This window comes from Nymphaea colorata, chromosome 2, assembly GCF_008831285.2.
Source record: "Nymphaea colorata isolate Beijing-Zhang1983 chromosome 2, ASM883128v2, whole genome shotgun sequence".
Classification (NCBI taxonomy): domain Eukaryota; kingdom Viridiplantae; phylum Streptophyta; class Magnoliopsida; order Nymphaeales; family Nymphaeaceae; genus Nymphaea; species Nymphaea colorata.
In genome coordinates this window covers 28,813,027-28,836,131 of record NC_045139.1, presented here as the reverse complement: position 1 = coordinate 28,836,131, position 23,105 = coordinate 28,813,027, and the positions used below count along the sequence as shown (strand labels likewise).

General features: G+C 40.7%; 2 protein-coding genes across 5 annotated transcripts; one reads left to right on the top strand and one right to left on the bottom strand.

Annotated features, from left to right (window-relative positions):
• Positions 1–4,109: 4,109 nt before the first annotated feature.
• Positions 4,110–5,691, top strand: LOC116246958 (E3 ubiquitin-protein ligase MPSR1-like). The gene has a single exon (XM_031618882.2). It carries the CDS (start codon positions 4,566–4,568, stop codon positions 5,433–5,435), a length of 870 nt encoding a protein of 289 aa, XP_031474742.1. The 5' UTR covers positions 4,110–4,565; the 3' UTR covers positions 5,436–5,691.
• A 6,694-nt stretch (positions 5,692–12,385) lies between these two features.
• Positions 12,386–17,065, bottom strand: LOC116248279 (protein PHR1-LIKE 2-like). Of its 4 annotated transcripts, none has more exons than XM_031620971.2 (8): positions 16,926–17,065; positions 14,039–14,555; positions 13,867–13,943; positions 13,721–13,778; positions 13,537–13,624; positions 13,355–13,424; positions 13,098–13,247; positions 12,386–12,987 (listed from the first exon to the last, which is right to left on the bottom strand). In XM_031620971.2, exons 2-8 carry the CDS (start codon positions 14,166–14,168, stop codon positions 12,514–12,516), a joined length of 1,047 nt encoding a protein of 348 aa, XP_031476831.1. In that variant the 5' UTR covers positions 14,169–14,555; positions 16,926–17,065; the 3' UTR covers positions 12,386–12,513. The 4 variants fall into 4 exon arrangements, with proteins under 4 accessions (XP_031476831.1, XP_031476830.1, XP_031476832.1 ...); XM_031620970.2 differs by lacking the exon at positions 16,926–17,065 and adding an exon at positions 14,850–14,866; XM_031620972.2 differs by lacking the exon at positions 16,926–17,065 and adding an exon at positions 14,651–14,666.
• Positions 17,066–23,105: the final 6,040 nt, after the last annotated feature.

The window sequence follows — 23,105 nt, the reverse complement described above, 5'->3', positions numbered from 1 at the left end:
CGCGTTCATCAAATATGAAGTGCCTGAATGAGATATGACGCGATTTTTTTCCGGAAGCTCTTAAAAAAGTAAACCAATTCGATTATGAAATTCTGTTTTGAATTTTCACTTTGTAATTTTTCTTAGCATATTACTATTATTTATTTTTTCTAAGTATTCGCTAAGCCAAAAAAGAAAGCATGTGTATTTCGAACGAATTTAAATTAATAACTAAATCGGGTCAATTTCGAGCCTAAGATTTAGCTCATGTTTTAATGCACCTTCGAAAGACTTCAATAAGATTCCTATTCGGCTGAGATGCACCATCCTCATGACATTGATTTTCCCTTCTCTGTATTATTGGTTCCCATTGTCTCCTGTAGTTTTATATGGCATAAATGAAAACGCAAAAGGTAAATTCCGAGGCCGAGCATCGAAACCGAAGCAGCCGCTAATAGCAATAACGTATACACTGCGAAACGGTTATTTGAGAATAACTGCTAAATTTTGTGCCTATCTGTTAATTCCTTTCGTTTTTAAGTTTTCCTCTGTCCCGTGCCAACGGTCTGAAAAAAATGGCGGTGACGCAAAAAACAAGGCCAACGTTCGTCGGCTTACCAACTCTACAAAATGGTCTCCTTTTCACTTTGACTCTTGAGTTTGAAGACCCGTTAAGTAATCCAAACCGGATCCGAATCTGCAGGTATGGAACTTGTGAAAAGCTTTAGATCCAATGGTAAACCGTTGTAAGCCAGTAGTTCTCTTTAAAAAAAAAGTTAAATTTTTAATTAATTCATTAATACATTAGATAGATAACAAGAAGCTATATGGATATTAGTCAGACCTGGTACTGGACAGGTACTCGGTATTGGCCTAACTAGGGTTTGGGCTCGGCTTGGGTGGGTCAGAATCAGTCCGATTCAGCTCTATAAGATATTTTTAATTTTTTATTATTAATAATATATATATATATATATAATTTTAATCAGGTCGAGCCCCTGCAACAGTTAGGAACTGAGGCCCCAGCCCAGCCCTAGGTTTGATGTGGAAGAGGTAGGATCTTCAACGAAGATTTCGGAGTAAGAAGGAAAAAGAAATAAACTGGAGAAGGGGTGATGAGATTGAATGTGCTACCTACTCTTCAAAGCATCCACTCCACGTTAGATCTTCTTCTTCCTTTCTAGCTGATGGCAGCAGCTCATCTTGCACCGATAATTATCCGATGCCTCTATTTCACCCATTGCAAAAGGGCCAAATCAATTAACCACAAGAAATCATCTTTCATAAATGCAGTTTCAACGATGTAGCTTTGAGTTCGAGTGCAATGTACTTAATCAATGAAAAAAAAAAAAAAAACACAAGGACCAGAGTCGCGGACGCTAATGGGCGCCATGAAGAGGGCACGGGCTCACCTGCATTTTCCAAACAATTGAAAACCCTGTTATCGTTTTCCAAGAAGACATTATATACAGCTGAAATTGGTGCAGTAGTTGGTGAGGGCGGTGGAATGAGAGGAATAGTATAGGGACCCTTGGTCAATAGTAATGTTCTACAGTTTCATAATTGTGAAGGTGGTCCATGTCATGTACATGTCAATATTAACTATATATATTTAGACATATAGCTTGCACTTTGGCAAATTCTGTTGCTGCATATAGAGAGAAATTGAGGCCCCAACGTACCAGCATACATGTCCACGGCTTTAACTGTCATAATAATTCATTGACAAGCCTCAAATTCTGACATCTTGCCTTTCGAAAGAAAATCTTTAAAGGCTATAATATCCATGACTTTTGAGTCGGTTAGAAGACCTTCAAGTTTTAAACTTGTCCAAGACTTCAATCACCCAGTTGTTTAATTCGATCTCTTTGACATAATTTGTCAAGGACCTGTCCATCCTCAGCTTGCCTGTTGGGAAAGAAAAATATTTCTTAATGTCTACTTTTCTTAAGAGGAGGGGGAACCGCGTGTTTGACAGTGAGAGGTTTACTGTACCCAGCTACGTCCTATGCTAGTTTGGGTTATTGGAACGTCTGAGTCGATGACTAGCTAGCTAGCGTAAAGACCAGAGGCAGAAATTAATTTCTCTGCAAACGGATGGGTATGGGCCGCTCAGTGTGTTAACTTCACAGTGAAAAGTGTCATGTTCCATTGTCGGCCAGCGTTATTCGAGAGATGGTGATCGATGAGCTCGGGCGATTGTTTGGCAGAAAAAGGAGCATAGATTTTTAACAGTGGAAGGATGAGCTTCTTCATGGTCATGTGGGCAGGAAATGGCTTCCCATTCTATTGGGCCCGCTCAGCCGTCCTTCCCCGTGTTTGCTCGGGCCCCGTGTTCTGCCCCCACAGAACCACGTGAATGGCCCTCCCCCTCTCCCACTGCCTTACCATGGGCACCAGTTACATGTATACAGCTAGCCAGGATATTATTCAAAAACATGCATGGGAGTTATGATTGTTCGTTTTTCAATCTATTTAGAGATTACATTTAAAGTTCAACTATTAATTCTTATAAGAAGTTGAAGATATTACCATTTTCTCATAAATTACCAGACATAATACAAAATAGAGGACCTTGAAGTAAGACAACCTCATTCCTATAAATAATATCATCCATAGAGTTCCAAATGACTCACCAAAACATAAACAACTAAATTCTCTAAATGGTATGCCATTTTTTTTTTGTTTCTCACTCTAACTGGTCTATAGATCAAGTCCTGAATTGTAGATATGTTTTTTTACTTCAATAGGAGTTATGGATCAGGTAAGCGCATAAAGATCTTGCGACAACACTCGATAAACCATAACAGTTGAGTGCTAGTTTCTCCGGCACAATAACATAAAAGATGTGTGCTTGTAAGATGAAAACCAGAGCTTTTGAAGTTATTTTGAGTCTGAGTGTGGTCCAACAAAATAAATCATGCAAGAGTTTTGGATGGTCGAGTATGGCCCCCCAGCTCAAAGGAGATTATGAGGAAACCAGCCAACACCAAAAGGTTAAAGCAAGCTGTAAGCACGATGTACGAAAAAAGCCCTTCGTCATCTCATGCCCATGAAAAAAAATGCTCAGTGAAAACCATATTCAAATTGCATTTAATAAAGGTAGATATCCATGATATCATCAAATGAAAAACTTTTCATCTATTCGAAAGAGAAAAGAGACTATGCAAATTGTATTTGTGCCGCAAGACCATCACACAAATTGGAAAGAGAAAAAGAGGGAAAGATAGATAGATAGATATCGTGCCATTAAATTTGGCAAGGCTACTAACGAAAGAAAAAAGAGACCATGCAAATTGTATCTATACCGCAAGACCATCGCACAAATTGGAAAGAGAAAGAGAAAGAGGTAGATAGACATCGTGCCATTAAATTTCTAAATCTTGAGACTGTGAATAGCAAGGAGGGCCAGACTCAAAGATCATGGCCTACCTTCAAATAGTTGAACTGCCCTTCGTACCTAAATAGATGAAGGCACGTTGTTCAATTACCATATTTGTTTGTGCTTCGTTAGTTGGCTTCCCCGAGCAGACATGGTGATTAATTTTTGGACATCGAGGCATTTAACGGAGCAGGGTTTTGATGATGGACAGGAAGTAGAAATGGTAGCTTCTTCCGTGGATATGCAGGGAATGCACTTCTTTCGATACTTATGTATGTATATCAGTATATCTTATTTGGGTCATCGGCGGGTTCCACTTTTAAAGACATGCATCCCAGAAACCTAGCCTCCAAATTTTCTCTTACACAAAAAATGGATGGTAGAAACTAGGTTAGGTTGTAAATAATTCTTACTAGCTAGGACTTATGTTGAATGATTTGTTTTGTTGTTCCGACCGAGTTTGCCTTTGCATACATATGTCATGTTAATGATCTTTTCGAGTTTATTATATGAAGCAAATACAGGGTTCTCTACAAGTTCAACAGTGGTCTAGCGAGGGCGAATGTTTTAAAAAGGGGCGGAAAACAGGAAATGATGCATAAAAGAAAAGGTATAACAATGCAAATATTTGGAAAATTGTTGCCTTAAACATGGTGTCCAATATATTTCCCTTGTTTGAAAGGGAAATGAGAAGGTGGCTACCTAACATTCATTACATTCCAATGTCAACGATAGTTGGGCCTTAGAGAAAATAGCGTTCATTTCAAGCGTTGGCACGCACTTGTGTATGTGTGTGCGTGAGAGAGAGAGAGAGAGAGAGAGCCCGAGCTCGCCGGAGAGCCCACCTGGAGCGGTGAAGATTTTATGTGCGCTCTTGTGGGGATGACTGATGAGCCATGGCAGACCGACTTATTGACAGCCGACTTCAGGAGCCACATCCATGGCAACCCCCTACTAATGAATTGTTCGTGACGGCATCAGATAAAGACTGCCGCTTTCTAGATCCTTCTCAGACCTTCACGCGAGCCTTCCCGCGGCCTCACCTTCACCTTCCCGTATAAAGTCTCTTTCCTCTGTTTTTGTCCCTGTTTAGATTCACTGTCTTCTTCTTCCCACCCTCCGATATTTTTTCGTCCTCCTTTCCTCCTCCTCCACTCCAACAGGCGACAGATACCCAGGAAAAAAAAAAGAGAAAGAAAAGGTCATGGCTGCTACCACCATCGATTTGCCTCCCTCCACCGCACCTCCGTATTGGTGCCACACCTGTTCAAGAACGGTGACCGTGAACCCGGCGACTGCTGATGGGCCCGAGTTGCAGTGTCCTTACTGCAACACAGGCTTCCTGGAGCAGATCAGTAGCGGCTCCATCCCCCTCCTTCTCCCCTTGCTCTTCGGACTCGTCGCTTCTCCTGCAAACCCAAGTGCTTCATCGGTTTCCCCTGAAACACCGTCCTCCGATGCCGGTCCTGAGACGAGCCAGGAGCAGAGCCAGGGGAGAGAGGAGGACCAGGTGGAGGAGAGGATCATCCTGGTCGATCCTGCAAACCAGGCCATCATCGTCCAAACGAGGAGCTCCGATGAGCTGCTGAGCGAATTCATAGAGAACGAGATCCTGAGGAATGGTTGGATCTTCGGCGGCGGCGAGCCCTCTTCTTCTCCGGCCTCCAAGGAAGCTGTGGAGGCGTTGGCAAGCGTGGTGGTGGAGGATGAGGAAGCTCGGTGCGTTGTGTGCTTGGAGGGGTTTGGCGCAGATGGGGAGGCGAGGGAGATGCCCTGCAGGCATAGGTACCACCATGGCTGCATAATGAAGTGGTTGGAAAAACACAGCACCTGCCCTGTCTGTAGGTTTCAGATGCCGGTGGAAGAGAAGAAGCCGGCTGCTGCTGGTGGTGTTGAGGGAGAGGAAGAAGGGAGGAGGAGGAGAAGGAGGAGGACGGTGGTTCTGTCGGTTCCCTTGGTTATCGGCGAATTGATGTCCTTGAGGCGGAGGGAGGTGGCGGCGAGGTCTGATGCTGATTCAGAGACGTTGGGACAAGAGTCCGGTTCTACTTTAGGAGATCAGCATGATCTATAGCTCCGTAAGATGGTGGGTCGCCTTCATTTTCTTTTGGTCTGATCTGCAATTCTTTTGTGTGGCCTGTAAATTTCTTCTTCTTTTTTATTTTTTTCTGAATCGAGGAAGAAAGAGTTTAGGATGGTACTTCCTCCCTCTGTGTATTGGAGCCACTAAACGAGCCGAAGTTGAACGATTCGCCTTGTTCAAGCTTGTTCGCGAACGGCTCCTAAACCTTGTTCAGGTCTGCATATATTTGATGCACATATTTGTGGTATGATTGAATTTGTAGCGAACTGGTTACAAAATTCTAAAATTGAGATTATGCGAAGCTCCACAACCACCCTCCCTCTCTTTCTCACGCACGACACAAATATTGGGATCGGAGAGGAAGGAGGTCAATTATTTCTATGCAAAATGATGATCCTTTTCTAATGAAAATGATAAATGTTTTGGCAGATGAATATGATTAACGATGGTCGTTAGTGTTGGCCATCTGAAAAGGGAAAAAAGATTCGCTCGCTCGTCCGTGGCTTTCCCTTTCTACGGAACCGAAAAGCAGACTATAAAAGCAGAGGATAGAGATTTAAAAGGTTCCGCTATATCCCTTATGGAACTACATCCACAACGCAACACCAGAAGCATATTTAATTAAACTCTCATCCATTATATTGAGCTTCGCCAACGAATATCTTTACGAGAGCAAGAGATCGGGGCACGATAAAGGTGGTCTGTCCATTATCGTGAACAGGGATGACAGCGCCTGGCCATGATCGTCTCCCCTCGGATCTCATATTTGGGGGCATACCAAATCGCCGCTGTGTAAAATGCACTGTATAAACAAGAAGATCCCAGTTCTGCGGTAAAAAGTTGTGGCCTTAGTAGCAAAGAGAGAAAGACACGAGAAATAACTGAACCCTCTTGCTCGATGATGATGAGGTGTAATACATATCACTGTAGCTAGAGTTGTTACAAGATCAGTTACAATCTTTCGGATAGGGATATGCAGCAATAGATGGCAAGCATATCGATCACAACTAATTCAATTTTGTTTATTTATTTTGAGGTGGTTTCTCCTCTAATTTCTCCCAACATTGGGCATAAACCTGCTTCACTTCTACACAAGCTTGGGCTTCCAGTTTGGCTGATTCAGTTGAGCTTCAATTATAACATAAAAAAATCAGGATAATCAACCAACTGTTACAACTTAGCTTTACTTGTATACCAGATTCAGACTCAACCCGCCTTCTAGAAATTTCAATTTCAGTCTCATGTCACTTAACATCCGCTTTTATAAGTTTGCTTAAATTCTTCACATTAGGATTAAACTTTTCAAGGAAGTGTTATGTATCCTTAATGAGTAGAGTCATCCAGAACTTGATCCTTTTCTATTGTGAAGGATATCTAGATTTTCAATATGAACATCATATCCTCCAAATATAGTGACGGTCGATCTCTATATTTAGGGGTAAAGCCAAGAGGGTCGCCAAGGGCGATAACCTCCCTTCAGCCCCCTTCCCTTCAGAAATTTTGAACAAATTCTACATGTAATTTTAAAACAAATTGTTTAGTCTATACAAACAAAAAAAAACTGAAAAATTATATTTTGGTTCTAGTCAAAATTTTGAAATTATAGTCTGGTCTCTCTAATGAAAAGTTTCTACCATGGCCCTTGTCTGAACATAAGATTAAATACTTATATGAATATCAAATTTATTGTCACAAAATAAATCAATAAAGTTTTAAGCAAGTAGTTAGTTAGTCCACATGAATTCAATGACCCTAGCAGTCATAGCTCTATATTCAAACTCAACACTTAAAACGCAAACTTTCACCTTTTGTTCCTTGTTTTCATCAAAGTAGCACAAATCGCCAGTTTTCAGCCAACCCTCTGACTCCAGAGTAGAAGAAGTGGCCTTTTCATTATCCAAATACCCTGCATAACACCACAAATATATGTTTGAATTTCTAAGGAGGATAGGTTTAGAACGGCAAGCAGATTGGATTAATTCGGCTAATGAGATAAATATATAATCAGACTTATACTGCCGTCAAAGATTTTGAAAACTCCAAGCCCAGACCTCCCTATGCATAACCTGGTTTCATGGCACATGGATCCAGTCCAGCCATAGTGTTTAAATCGTGAAGGGTATTGTGGGTAGGCTATAACTCTTCATCTTCCTTCCTTTCCTTTCCTTTCCTTCTCAATCCGTCCGATTTGGGAGATATTGAATTTACACTATACAATCTCTTCCTTTCCTTTCCTTTCCCTCCCCTCGCATCCAAACAGACTTTCTCTCTTTCATTCATTTCTAATTAGCCAACCAAACACAGGAGGGATTGATCAATCCCTCCCTTTCCTTCCAACCAAACAAGGCGTAAATAACTAAGAGAATAAGTTGCTTGCATGTCTTATATATATATATATATATATATATATATATATATATATATATATATATATATATATATATATATATATATATATATATAGTCCACTTAGGTCAGGGGCAAAAACCAGTCCCCTCAAATTCACGTTAAAAAAGATGCCTATGGCAAAGAGAGCAATTCATCTTAGAAGCAGTCATTAACATCGTCGTAAATGCTACAACAAGTTCAAATATGATCATCGCATCTCGTATAGTCCATTTTAGCATGCAGTCTCTCTTGCCATTCACATTCAAGGTTTTCATGCCCTGGAACTCAACCTTGTTGGGAGAAAACTTTACTAACATCGTCGTAAATACTACAACAGGTGCAAATATGATCATCGCATTTCTTATAGTCCATTTGTTACCAGTGTCTCAATCATATTCAAGGTTTTCATGTCTTGAAACTCAAACTTGTTGGGAGAAAACTTTACAAAACAAGTTTGCTTTCCAGCTATTAGAAAACAAGTTGGCGTTGAGATCAGGTAGACGAGGACTTTGCCAGACCAATTAGTTCTATAGGAATGAGCACACCATAATCTTTGAATTTGGGTTTGAAACCGTTGGCCTTGACGGCTGAATTTCTGTGTCAATAGCTATATGATATGTGGCCCCTAAGTCCATCAATTCAGAAATTTTTACAATTAGAGGATGACGGGGAAGCACCTGCCCAAAGAGCCAAAGTCTCTCACCATGGCAGTCGTATGAGCTAAGATTTTCGACCTTTCTAGTTGAGAGATGGACCAGCATGATCCTCAAATGGTGCCATTACATTCTCCTATACTCCTTTCCCGACGCCAAGTTTGATCTCCACATCAATGCGATCTTTCCATACGTTAAGATCAAACTCTATCAATGTCACACATTTGACATGCAGTTCCTAATTCACCGCAGTAGCTTCAAAGAAACTTATGAATCAAAAGAATTAATGGTCATATAAAAGAGAAGTATATGGCTTTAAAGATTTCTGTGTCTTTCATATACAACTATTTTCAAGTCCTAGGAGAAAAGGGAAAACATTTTACTTGGGGATGACTGATAAGGACGGGCGCTGCAGCAAATTTTTGTTTTTTACCAATTAGTAATGTTGAACGTGGAAGAAATTCAAAGCTCCATAATTATGTTTGCAAAACGTTGTGACATCTCGAGAAAAGCTGTGGAGACAAAAGTTTTTGTAGGCGACTATCAGTACTTTTTCGCATTAACATATCACATGAAAGTTTCCTTCTTTTGCTTTCGCCTTTTGATCATGACCATGTATGGGGTCCAACCCAAGCCCTGGAAACCTTGGGCTCGGTGTAGGGGAAGTTCTCACCCGAACCCAGGCCAAGAAAAGGGCCCAAGCCCAAACCAGCAGGAGGAAGGCCATTTTTGGTGGCAGAGCCAACTATACAACAACCCATACGTTTCTCTGCCATGTCCGCCACTGTTCATGGTGCCATATTCCTAACTGCTTGCTTGTTCTTACAGCACTTTGGTGCCTTCAACCATGCATACCCATCATTTCTTATAGGAAGCAAACTAGTTGGACCTATCCCTGAACTCAGTGATCCAATTATCCGGGCGCATTCGAAAGGTGCTGGAAAGAGAGCAATATCAGTTTGATTGATCCTGTATATGAAAAATCACAGAAGATATGAACCAGCAAAACTTTCTCCCCTTCATTTTTTTTTTCTTGTATGCAACTTGGCTGGAAGACAGTGGGGATTATTGTGCAGAATCACGTGTTGGAACTTAGTGGCCTGCTGAATCTTAATATGCACAAGCTCACCAAAAACTTTTTCTGTAATTCCTGCGCCCCTTGCAAACCTTTTGCTCTGGTGAGGCTTTGTCCATTGATAAGGCGAAACTTGTGAGTAAGATGTTCAGTAACCAAAATGCATAGTAAGTTGGATTTCATGCAGCCACATGAAGATTGACAAATAAAATCAAGTATAGGTTGGATTCAGAAACAATGATTATTGTTAAAAACCGAACTACATGTTCAGATGTTAAGCAAATAAGGCGTATATAAAATCTCAATCCTGTTTCTACTTCTTGGGCATGCATATATATGAAATTTTAGGTTAAGGGCAGGTGGTAAGAGGAGAATTTGAAAGACATCAAAACCTTGCCATTATGCTGCCTGATCTCTCCCCATGTTGCCCTCGTAAGAGGATATTAGTCAATTTTGCGGCGCCTCTACGTATTTCTTTAATTCTGTGTGACAAGCTGTACTATCAATCTTGGGCATCTTCCGGTCCCTTTTTGTGCCCTTCGTTAATTAATCTTATTGGACCCCAATGTCTAGAACCAGGTCTAAGTTATAAAAGGGGTTAGGTTCAGTAAAGTCCCAATCGCATGAATACTTGCATGACTGGTAGCGCGAAAGGGTTCCTTTACCACAGTAGCCTACCAATTTAAATATTGTCTCTGAAAGAAGGCCTGGCCTGTCCTCACATTAAAAGTTGAATATTCTAACCCGCTGTTTGCAACAGTCGTTTCCATTTTTTCATAAGATGCTGGAGCTGTTAATCTGCAAACCCAGGTGTACACATCTTGAGTACATTGTCAACCATTACTTGGCCATGCTATGTGCAGAACCTTGAGTCTTATATTAGATTCATGAACCCCCAAACTTCTCCGTTGTTCCTGGAACATGTGATCCAAAGCTAATGAAAGCTGTTGTCATCTCACAAACTTATGTGTTCTTGAGGCTAATTCAAAGTTTTCCTTCATTGGGCAGGCTGAAGAGGTTTTTTATTACCTTAGATATGATCTAATCTGAAGAACCTCAATTTTCCCAAATTCATGGACTTAATATCAGACAATCTCCCGTCTAGTCTTAGACCAGGCCCCTTATGATGGTGTAAATCACTTGAATCCCAAGTTTACATTTTAGGTCCCGTCCAGAATTTGACAAGAATGAATTATCATAGATTTGCAAAAGAAAGCAGGTTACAGTAGTACCGGAGTTTGAGTTGGTAGGTACAATATTCTCTCTTTCTATTGTATGTCTCCCAAAATTTCGATCCTTAAACCAATTTACACAGATACACTGGTCCTTTCTCGGCTGCAATGAGTTAATTGAACTCCCACAGCCCGAGAGGATTTCCATTAGTCTAACCGAGTAATCAGGTTGTTAGTAGGCATCCAAGCATCATGTAATTTGAAGAAGTGGTAGGACCAGGCAGATGATTGCGTTCGACAGGAATAAAGAGCTCTGACCACAAAGCCAGCGTATTGAAACTCCTCTTGGGACGAAAAGGAAAAGAAAATTCATTCCATTCGCAGCAAGCAAAGGTACACAAGATGCCTTCTCGTGATTTAATGAGTCGGGACGAGACTAGATGAAGCAATGATGAATCGCAGAGTCACGGACATGGCCATACAGCAGCTTGGCATAAATCAGTATATACTAATACAACCAAAGTGTTCTTCCATTTTTCTGGCATTGAACACAATGATGGTGATGGTGGTGGTGCATTTTCCTGTCGAACAAGAACTGACTTCGCAGGAGATATTCTGTTGATAATACAATCTTATAGAGCCAGTAGTCCGTCCACCTCCTTTCGATCGCATACAGATGTACAGAATCATGAACAACGATTGCAGGAATTTAATATTGTGAGTTGCAAACAGAGTAGCTATACGGACCCTCAACATTTATTTTCATCTGCTGATAAAAGCCTTTTTTTTTTTGGTACGATTGTATGATAAATGTGGCCCATTCAGTTAGCTCGTATTCCAATTGTTGGTTGGTGATGAATCAGAAACAGAAGCTGATGTAACACCAACCTACTTCAAGGACATGGCAAGACAATGACTAGCATTGGGTCAAGTTTGTGGAGCATGCAACATCGATCACATCGTGCAAAATCTATATGCAGTGCCTGATTAAAACAAAGAAATGGCTACCGCACCTTTGCCTCACCGACGAGCACAAGCATCCAGTTGTAGGAAACGGTGGCACAGGCAGTGGCACCGACCATCGATAGTAATTTTATCGCCTTTCAAATCGTGCGCACGGCAGGCTCAGATCATCACGGTAAACAGAGGGTTTGAAATTTAATGAGAGGCATTATTTTCCTGTCGCACAAAACAGAGTTACAGATATTTGATGTTCAACAGGTTGGTTTCACACCTACAATGCGTAGCGGTGAAGGGATTTGGTATCCTTTCGGCCTGCCACAAGTGGCCTACAAGAATCATCCCATCCTACGAATTGTCAGATTAAAAGCATCTCTGCAAAAAAATGCATTTCACATGCAATTGCAGCCAGTGCCCAGAAAGGGAAACTGTCCCCTGGGTGTCCTCTACATGGTCCCAACCCAGAGCCGTCCAAGGTTGCTCGATATTATACTAATCCAACGTACAATGGGAAACAAAACAGCTGGTAACGTAAGATTCTTTTCTCATTGGCACGTCCAGCGCAAGATTCGTCAATCAACAAGTTGAAACTGGAATGGGCTAAATGTGGATCGACAGGGGTGAGTGTGTGTTGTTGCACAGATAGATAGATAGTTAGATAGATAGAGAGAGAGAGAGAGAAAGAGAGAGATAGAGAGAGAGAGAGAATTACTATATTGGACTCCGAATATCCGTGAAAACTGAATTGTCTCAATTTCTGAAACATACTCTCTTTCGCTCGCTCCCTCTCCATTAAAGGAAATACTAAGAACTCTGATGTTTTAGTTGAAACAAAAACCATTGAGGTCTATTTCTTTGGTTTTGGCATTCAGGTCAAGAGCCTCTTCAGCTCCAGAATATACGCACCATTGTTTTAACGGATCAACCTTTCTTTCCAGCTCAGAAGTCCTCTTACTAAGTGGTTGCTCCACAGACGTGCCATCTACATCTATATCACTTCCCCTTGCATCAGACAAGGTGCTGCAGCTTCTTTTGTTCATCCTCATTCTCATGATCGACATGCCGGTATTCGGTGCTTGAAAGGAAGGCCACTCTTGGTGACTGCCCATTAATGGATCGTGAAAAGAACGACCTTTCTGGTTCTGTTGGCTTCCTCTTTGGTGGTGCACTGAGTTCACTTGTGGAGGTTGCAGACCCAACGTGCTTATGCTTAACTTTAGTCTTTGATCATTTCTTTCTGAACTCTCTAATGACGTTATGCAGCTGTCAATGGAACTATCCATGAACGGAGATTGCTGAAAGGAGCACAAGATCACGTAAATTCACAACAATTTCGAATTATGCAAGCAAATCAATATCTGCTGCTTTGGTAGTTCAACTAGAAACACAAACAACCATTCATTACCTTAGAGCCAATTTTCAAGAGCTCTGAATTTACATTCTCAAATCCAAGAGAAACCGAACTTTTGTTAGAGAGTGCCTCCTGGGCCTTCTGTAGTACTGCTTGTAAGTATTTTCCCTGGGCTTCAATTCGAAGTTGCAAGTGCTTCTGCACCTAGATCAAGTACACACTTTGTCTTCAAACATAAATAGAAGAGAGAGTCGGGGCATTGGGGGAGTGGGGGACACCAAAAACATCAATGAATCAACTAATGGTTTCACCTCAATTTGCTCGTGTAGTTTTTTCTGCACCTCAATTTGCAACCTCAGTGCTTCATTGATTGGCAGGTTTCTAAGATATAAAGCCGTATCAATAATAGTGTCCTTTTAATAAGTTATGAAAGGAGAAAAGAAAAGGAGAAACATTATTGCAAGCAGATGGAAAGATTGGTGTAGCCTCCTACTCATTCAATTGATGTTGCATATGTGTTTCCACCATATCGGAGCCACCATTTGCATAGCCATTACCATCGAAATGATTCAGTCTGTAACCTGTCATTGTAGTACAATCACAGAAGTTCCACATAAGAAAAAAGGTAATAGCAATCATCTCAGAAGAAAAAAATGGTTGGGAGGCTTAAGTATTACCTTCCTTGTTAATAAAGCTGCGGTTTTCTGTACTCAAGTTCTTACCAAGCCTGTATTTCTGCAACCATCAAGAAAGCACAATTAATTTTTGTTCTTTGCTCACACCTTCTTCAGTCATATATTTATGAAAAATAGAGAGCTCATACCTGCAAATGGCTCTTGAGGTGGTACAGTGTTAGCCCAGGAACCCTCATTACTCTCATCAATGACTTCGGTGTTGCCTCTGCCAGAAGAGTAAAGGCCCCATTAAAAATTAAAGCTCTTTTAGTTGACAGTAGAAGGATGGGCATTCCTCCACCGCAGTTGCTGTATACTTACTGTCAGCACCACCAAGGTGAGCAACTGCTTCCACGAAGCGTTGATGAAGCTCCGGCGTCCATCTAAGTCTGGGCTTTGGATCAGTGGATAGCATGAGCCCCATGTCTCCATTGAACTTACCATTACTCATGCTGCCCGACGGTGCTCACTGAAGGGGCCGTTTGTCTACTTGGTTAGCACATTCTCCACAGGGTGGAGTTGATCACAGACTTTCTGGGATCAGGTAGACGATCCAGAGTTCCTCTATAAAGTTGATGCTCTGTGGTGCCGTCCACCTATGCTTCTGAGTATTCCTCAATGGCTTGACAACTCAGCCCGTAGGGGTATCATTTATAAGTCATTGTTCTTCGAGCATATCTTAATCGAAGAAGTGGGCTTCTTGCAAGAATATATGCATGAGTTTCTGGTTCTTCCTTCCCCCCTTCTCACCAATTCTCCTAGTGCTTCTTTCTTTGACTTGAAGCGAGAATCTTTGATGCAGTAAAGAGCAAAAGGAACAATCGAACTTCGACCGAGTCTGAAATACAGTAAGTAGATGAAGATTAGGAAAACAAAAAAGGAGAAGAGAAACAAAGGCGCAAAAGTGGCCCTGTCTTCTTCTTGTTTGCCTACTTCTGCTCACACTCTTTCTTTGATTCCTTTGCTCCTAGGACTACCCCACCATAATGAATTTGGGGGATCTAATTTCTCTCCACATCCCAATGAGCAGACCCCTTATCAGGTATACCTTATAAACACACATGAGTTCGCTTCACTGCTTAACTTTGATGCTAAGAAATTGGAAAAGGAAAGTCGCCAGCAGGAATTTTACCGTAGGGGAATAATGAAAATCATTACTTTTCTCCAAGCAAGTAGTGGAATCGAGAAGCAGTGAGGAGATTAGGAATGATACGGTTGGATTTGTTTATCGATGGGTGACTAATCTAGTTGAGCATCTTATAATGGGGACATCACCCTAGATTCACGCCTATTGGGAATTCTGCCTAGTGTTATTATGCTATCTGAATTCTTGTCCTGTTATTCTTTTCTTTTATTATATTAGCAAATCATTAGAATGTTAGGTTTGTGTTGGCTTCTTCTGCTTCGGGCAGAGAAAATTGAAATGGTTATACGTGTTTTATTATGATTTTTTTTCATCCTTGTGTAACTTTTGGGTCCGAAAGCTGCTTTTTCTGTAATTAAATTCAGAAGACAGCTTTTTATTTCGTCCCTTTCACCAATTTATTACATGTGAATCCATCGACAGTAAAGAGACATCTTCGGTTTCCATTTTAACAAAAATTCAGATCTTCGCACATATCCTACTACTAGTTATAGGTTTCCAGTCAAATAGTTTAAACCCCTATTGGAAAATAACCAAATAAAAATGTGATAATGCATGTGCACTTTTCAAATAACTAAAATGGTCTATCCGTAAAGAACAACTATTTGGAATCAACCATGAACTCGTGGATTGAACGCCAAAATAAAAGGTAGAAGTTAATGGCTGACAGCAAATCCGGAAAAGGCAAACAAGGTCTCATCCACCCTATTTAGTTTCAGGTTATAGCTTTGAACTATCTCTTGTAATTAGCAAGATCGCTACTGTTAACGTAACGCTCTTGATCTTGAAAGGAACTGCGTAAGCATCAAAGCCCCACTCCTTCCGTTGTTCTGTTCTTTTTATCATTAAAGTGAACACTTACCGCCATGTCTTCCGAAGACAATAGCATGGAAAAGCTCAGGCAACAAAAATGACATAGTTAAGACATGATATAGCGTCTTCAACTTGACACCCTTTACATTCTCTTCTTGTCACTTGCACGCCATCCATGGTGGTGCACCTACACATTCAGTTGGTCTGCTATCAAGAATCAGGCGTTACTTTATATCTTTGTTACACAATTCTTTTTCTGCGCCCCCCCTTCCCCTCTTTTACTAGGATACCGAGGTGGCATGCATCCTGTGCTGCTTCAAAAAAGTTGGAAGAGACGCTAAACAATGAACTTCACGAAAGCCTTTGTTTGCAAAGGAATTGCTTAGAATACTACACACAAAAATGAAATTTGATTGGGACATTGAATGGAACCAATTCATACAGAGTTATTCCTTGCCCATCATACAAATTCAGAAGAATATGTTCAAAAGAAAATGGAGAGATTTCTGGATACATCTGAGAAAGATTCTCGGGAGATTTTCCATTTCTACCACTCTAGTGTGATTTACTTTTCAGTAAAAAGAAGATAGTAAAAGGAAACAAAGTTGAAATGTCACAAAAGTTTCAACACGTACTTTTGTAGCCGTCAATCACGAAATAGGGAACCATGGTCTTTGCAGAAGAGAGCCAGGGGTTCTTCCATAACATAGCAGCAGGTCTTGCTCAAGTTCTTGCAGAAATGTAACGCGACCAAAGTGAAAAGGAATATGATTTAACTCGAATGGTCGTTTCTATCTCTTCCTTGAGATCGAATCAAAGACTCAGAACAGGAAAGGACTACTACTGGAAGTCCTTCCTTTCTTCCTTGCGCACCTTTATTTGGTTATTCTCTCCTTCTTTTAAGCAGCTGCTCTACTTCCAACTACTTGCTTGCTTTAATTTATTCCACGAAAAAGTGGAGAACCGCATTGGATCAAATTCCAAACAGCCTTCTTTGGGCGGTAGAGCGACGGGAGGGTCTCTCAAACCAGATGGGGTCATCATTGTGATTAAAAGTAAAACAAGCAGTGCCCAAGAAAATTATTCCCGAGGCCCCATAAAAAGTTGATCTGCTAAATCCAAAAGCAATATGCAGCAAGAAAAACAACCTGGTTTTTGACCACATAGAATGTTAAGAGAAAAGCATGAAAAGGACAGTGCCCAAAAGATTCCATTGCGTGATATAGAACAGCAAATTCCACAGTTTCTCACCTTAAGCTGTAACTTCACTTTTTTTACCATCTTACGCGAAGATGATGTCCAGACTCCGTCATCCTCTCGGCGTGCGTACAGGGGCTCATCGGATCTCCTCTGCCGCACCCTGAGACGTAAATAGTTAGAGCATGGTTTTGGGGATTTATGTTACTGAAGTGGAATGGAATTCGATGAGCGGTCGTCATCATTGAAGGTTGCCTACTTTTTTTTATGATTTTAATCGTAAGCTTTATAATGGGTAGGCATGATATCACCGTCGTGTGCATTTGCGAATGATCAGAGTTACAGTTTACCGTGAAAATGCCGGACCCACATAAAGTTCCCCTGATTGTCTTCAAACGCGTGGGCTAATGGTGAGCTCAAAAAGCAATGAAGCTTTCCCTTTTTTTTTTTTTTTTTCTTTCAAAAGAAAAGTGCGGTTGTCACATCAGTTAACCCCTCGTTCAGACTCATCCCGGAGCCTTCAATTGTTAGGGTTTATGTTGGAAGTGGATCATATCTCCCTCGATTTGTATAGAATTCCGTTCCACTGCTTAGGTAGATTCCCTCTTTTTACTCACGAGACTGAAAGGACAAGCCGTGTCCGTTAAGTATTGTTGTATACTCTTCCTCTCTATCGCACGCACATTCACATTCATATCTAAGGATGGGCTTTCCCTGCCTTTCTTTTTCACAACAATTCTCTATAATACAAGATTGATGACTCGTGGAAAGGAAAAGATATTTAATGGTTATATATATGGAAGGTGAATCCCTACGGCCAATGGGAATTCATTCCACTCACAGCCACCCGCCGGACATCATCGGTCCGCTTTAACTTCCACGCATCCAACCTAATGCAATGCAGTATGCACTGTTTTGAGCTGTGTGTAAGAGAGAGTCATGGGATTTCTAAGGCCACATAAAATCAAGGCAAAGAACTTAGATTTAAGTTGTAGTACTGTTATCCAATTTTTACATTTCCTCCTTGCAAAGCTTGACACGGGACGGGGCTCAAGGGTCCATTAAGCAAGCATGCCCTTGAAAGGGTTTTCTGTTACCATGCAGAACAGAAGAGAGCAAAGTAATAGAGCACCATTACGAGCACCCGTAGTACTGCAGATAAAAGAGAAAAAAGATACAAGAAAAGCTAAGGAATCCATTATAAACATCTTAGCTATGCATATTGAGAAAAGAAAGTAAGGTACAACATTGATGATGTATTAGCTAACGATAAGGTGTGGTCTCCAAACTTTGAGAAACATTTGCACGGCTAAAAGTGAAGCCAGCCAGTATGGGATGCCCGTATCGATGCATGTTCCAGGAAAGGAAGACAGGCAAGAATTAAACACTGGACAGAGTTCTCTTTTTGGGTAAAGAAACGGAGAGGTATATGTGGTGGTGTGCAGTTGAGAAAATGCCCTGACAGGGGAAGAACGTTTCTTCTCGATCAAAATATGGAAGAAAAGGTGGACAGACGTGTTCACTACAGTACTCCAGCCAACATTTAATTAATTTAGAGTTGTGCAACGAGTGGAACTCACGAGGGGCTTCATTTGTTTTTATTTTACTGTTGTATGCACCACAGTCACAGAGTTATCATCGGAAGCTATCAAATGCAACCTTAAAGAGAGAGAAGAGAAGAGTTGAATGAACCCTAGCTGCGGCGGAAGGGGTAAAACTTCTATGCACTTACCCGCATCACCGTAATTTACGTGGACGATGCTATGAAAAAGCAAATGGTGAAAACTTGGTCCACCATCACCACCTTAGCATCATTTTTGGATGCCTCTCCATATGCTCTCCACCATAGATGTAGGATGCATTATGTTTTCGTAAAGCGATCGAGCAACTATTTATATAATTGGGGATTGCCTTTTAATCGTAACAACCATTAATGTCATCCAAAAAGCTGTCGAACAGCAGCATGAATAAATGCTTAAAAGGGGCGGAGATATGCCCAAGAAGGAACAGGTAAGGTTGGATTTAAACACAAAGAGGGACTTACGGCCCCAATTAAGACAGAGTGACGGGCAGAAAAGTTGTTCCTTCTTCTACTTCCATTTGATTGCACTATGTTTCACCATTGCAGGGAAGGGAGTTCGTACCAAGAAACTTTAAGTTCTACCAACTTGAACTGAGTGCCAGAAAACCTTAAAACTCTTATAGCGCCGGCCGGGCGACAGCTCCTCTGAAAATCAAAAGTCTCAGCTGCTGATTTCTCCCATTCTCATCTTCATGGAATTCCTGTCTCATGACCTCTTCCTTCGCAAATCCCATTTCCTCTACGTTCTTTCTTTCTTTGCTTTTGTAATGTAGCTATCGTTTGCATTTTCTTGTGGGCAGCTTTTTCATCTTCCTCCTCCACCGTATCAGTTTGATGTTGCCCAACCATTATTTGTAGCCATCCGCCTGTTTGTTTGTGATTTCCCAATTGGGCCTGACGGATGAACTCAGATCGATCGATGGGAGTGACAAAAACTCAGTGAAATCTTATATACAAATAAAAATTTAAATTTATGAGGATCTTAAAATCAAACGGTTCAAAATTGGTGAAGAATTAGGAAGTTATAGTAACCAATTCCTGTCAAGATTATTAGCGATGAGTCTAAGGGTTTGACATCCACCCCATCCTTTATGTATTTCCAACCTTTTTGTGGGCTGTGAACAATTGTGAATTCTTGGTGTCTCAACATGCTGCCAAGTCGACGGTATAAGTACCTTTATCCTGGTCTTTTTATTAGGAACAAAGTCTTCATCATGTTTTTTTCTAATAAAAAAAATGCTTATACTCGAAAATCTGAAATTACCTGCCTATGTATGGTAACTGATGATCTAGTATCAGGTTCCTCCTAAAGAAGGATGAATTGCATACAGGGATGTTCTCAAATACTAGAAAAAAGTCACGAGAAGATGATAAAGAGAAATGGATTAATGTTCGTTGCCTTCTTCCGGTAGTGGACATGTATACATGCACATACAGGATGTTCTGTTCGTGCTGCCTAGTGTTTCATGCATGGGTACCCATACGGATGGCACGACTCGAGAATGGTTACACCATTAATTGTAAAATAACTATAAAATTTGATCTGTACATCAGATTTTCATAGTCTTCCGGGAACACATGGTGTTGGACCTTTCATATCCAGGAAACTATAAGCCAGCTACGCATGATTGATGAAATACAAATAAAAGTTGCTCAACTTTTGAGACGTTACATTTTGGCGATCAAGTTGTCAACGTAATTCTCAAACAACTTCCTCCGGCATGAAAGAGGCAAATGGCATTTGAAATTACAAGTGTACTAATCTCTGCAAGTCTTACCAAAAGAACTTAGCGTTTGATAGTCTTAGGATTGAGATATGAGGTAATTTATGATCATTGGAAATCTCAAATACACAGATTTAGGTTAGACCCCCCTTCCGTCCGATCTCAAACATGAAGTTTTCACCATAAACTGAGAAATATCACAAATCTTTTTTTTCACATAATGATAAAATCAAGTGTTTGCTTATACTGTGGATCCCACATAAAAGGGATCTTAAATCAACCTCAGATCTAGATCTAGATTTGCTTTGTTTTATTCTTACCCCACAACAACACCCCACCCCAAACCAAACAAAAATCGGTGTTTGTTTTGTTCAATCCTGTGTACCCATTTCTCGTTATTGGCCAAATTAGCTAGAAAATGTTCTTGCACAAACATCAATAGTAAACAAACTTTATTGCTCTGCCACGCTCATGCTTCTCACCAATTTACCGTCCTTTAGACGCAAGGTTGTGCCAGACAGAAGGTCCAAGGATATTAAATGACAGAGACCAGCTTGACGTGCATGATTCTCATTTTTCACTAGTTTCCTGTTTAATATGTCAAATTTGTAATCTTCGTTGAAAAGCATAAACCAAAATTTTAATTCGTTCGCATACTTTTAAGTAAAACGGGGGGAGTACATGAACTCGGGCGCATGGTTACCAAGTTCCGTGATATTTGTAGCCAAGTAGGCAAGTCAATCATTTTTAAAACAAAAAGCTTCTTGTTGTTGTATGTGACCATCCATTTCTTCTCAGCATACAAATCTCTTTTTTTTTTTTGCATGGACAAGCTGCTTTGGAGTGAGATCCTGTAGGGTCATTGCCAAGGGGCGTATACCCTTCGTTTTATTTCATTAAGGATGCAATGTAGTGTGCCGAGCAGGTCGCCGCATTAAAATGTCGCAGATTTTGTGGATCGCCAATCCACCTGACCTGACTCAGTAGACGACACGACCACGGTTTCCCGTCTCACAAAAGATATTAATTGCATCATGCATGGAGTAGCAGAATTCCGCAGAATTTGGGGGCCTGCATGAGATGGGTAGTCTGCAGTTCTAGAGGGCACTTTGTGCTGTATTTTGTCATCCCTCACATGATCTAATCTCTTGAAAAACAGAAATCCGTGGCCGAACTCCAATTCTTTTTCTTAACCTCCACAAATCTTGCTATTTCATGAGATTGACTATTACATAGATGACATAACGAGAATAGACTTCCCCCCCTTCATCTGAACATAAGATTTAACAAGAATAGACCTTTGAACTCATACACTGTATGTGAAGATAAGATAACGTATCAAAATTGGCAACTATAAGAACATATTTTCTATATAAGAAAGCTATGACTAAAAATTTAGTTCCTATGCAGTCAATCGTCTTAAATTACATCTACACAGTTTCCTTTTAAATAAGCCATGTATTTATGTTTAAGGGTCAATTGTACATGGTTTCGTAAGTAACTGCACAAGAAGTGACCACAACGCCAGTGAACTTTTTGCTGATTCATTTTTGTTAGAGAAGAGTAACAATATATACAAGTGATCGCTGGTAATGTTCTAAGAAACTTGAACCCAAGAAGTGGGCAGGACGAACCTGAACGTCACAAAAGGCTAAGTCCAGATTTTCATCCTTTTTTTTTCCTCTTTTTCTCATCATCCTCTTCCTCTTGATCGTTTGATGGCAGCCTTACTAGGTTCCATTCCGCTTCGCTAAGCCAGGGAGGATCTGATTCAGTGCAGGATCTCAGGTCTTTCTTTCTCTCTCTCTCTCTCTCTCTCTCTCTCTCTCACACACACACACACACACACACAAATGCCCCCACAGACAGACACAGACGGAAGTTTTTCTTGAAATTTGGATGGTCTGATCTGTTACGCAATTGCATATTTGGTGGTCCTCTGGGTTTGCTGATGTTGGTGGCGTTGTTCTTTGAATATTTAGAGACAGTTTGAGGCATTTGGTCTGTTGTTTGCGGTGTTCCGTATAAATTTGAGCTTGATGTTCTTATTATGTCAGCAGCTTCCACTGATCATGAGCTTTTCGTGGTTTTCTAATTGTGGCATTCCTATTGCTTGATAATAATGAGATATTGGGGCATCGATTTGTTGGTCGCTTTGTCCTTCCATTAGATTGAGCTTGCTCTTTGTTTGAGTGGATATCTCTCCGTGCTGATATTACTTTTTCATGTTCCCATATGTTGGTTCGCTCCTTTTTGTTGAACTAATAGAATAATTTGAGGTTACCCTTCTTTTGTGTGAGAATTCCTGTATATTTTGGTATTTCTGAATTTTCTCTGTGTGATGCAGTTACTATAACCGTTTCTTTTCTTCTATTTTTTCCTCTTCATGTGCAGACAAGGAGTTTAGAATAGTTGAGAACTTTTAGTTTCTGTTAGAGAACTCGGGATTTTGTTTTTCCTCCCTTATATTGGAATTAACTGAGCGTCCCTTTGATAATATATCCAACCGTGTGAAGTTTCGATGTGGCTCTTTCCTACGCTATTTCTATATGTCTGTGTATGTGTGTTTTCTTATCTTACCCTCCCATCAGCCCCCACCCCCACCCACCCCCAAAAAAGCACAAGCATGTGTTTGGTTGTGAGTATGTGCATGCAGATGAGGTGCTCAAATGGCTACTGTTCGATCTTTCTTTGGAAGGGAGCTGAAAAAAGTTCTTCTTTAGGTCAGCACAAAGTCATATTGCTGCTAATCTAAATTCCAGTCATTGTCATGTTTGTTCATTCCAACATAACCATCTTGCAACTGAAATGAGTTTCAAACTTTCAGTCAGCAATTTATGTTGTTATAATGGTAAAGAATGACAAGTAGTTACCTGTAATCGAATAGCTATTTATGAGCCAAAGGAGAAACCAGAAACAAGAGCATTG

What these genes read in the sequence shown, in the direction of transcription:
- LOC116246958 (XM_031618882.2), top strand. Translation starts at nt 4,566, where the DNA reads ATGGCTGCTACCACCATCGATTTGCCTCCCTCCACCGCACCTCCGTAT.
- LOC116248279 (XM_031620971.2), bottom strand. Translation starts at nt 14,168, where the DNA reads ATGAGTAATGGTAAGTTCAATGGAGACATGGGGCTCATGCTATCCACT. An exon ending in ACCTCAAGAGCCATTTGCAG is followed by an intron (nt 13,779 to 13,866) that starts GTATGAGCTCTC and finishes TGATGGTTGCAG; the next exon opens with AAATACAGGCTTGGTAAGAA. An exon ending in AACTACACGAGCAAATTGAG is followed by an intron (nt 13,248 to 13,354) that starts GTGAAACCATTA and finishes TACTTGATCTAG; the next exon opens with GTGCAGAAGCACTTGCAACT.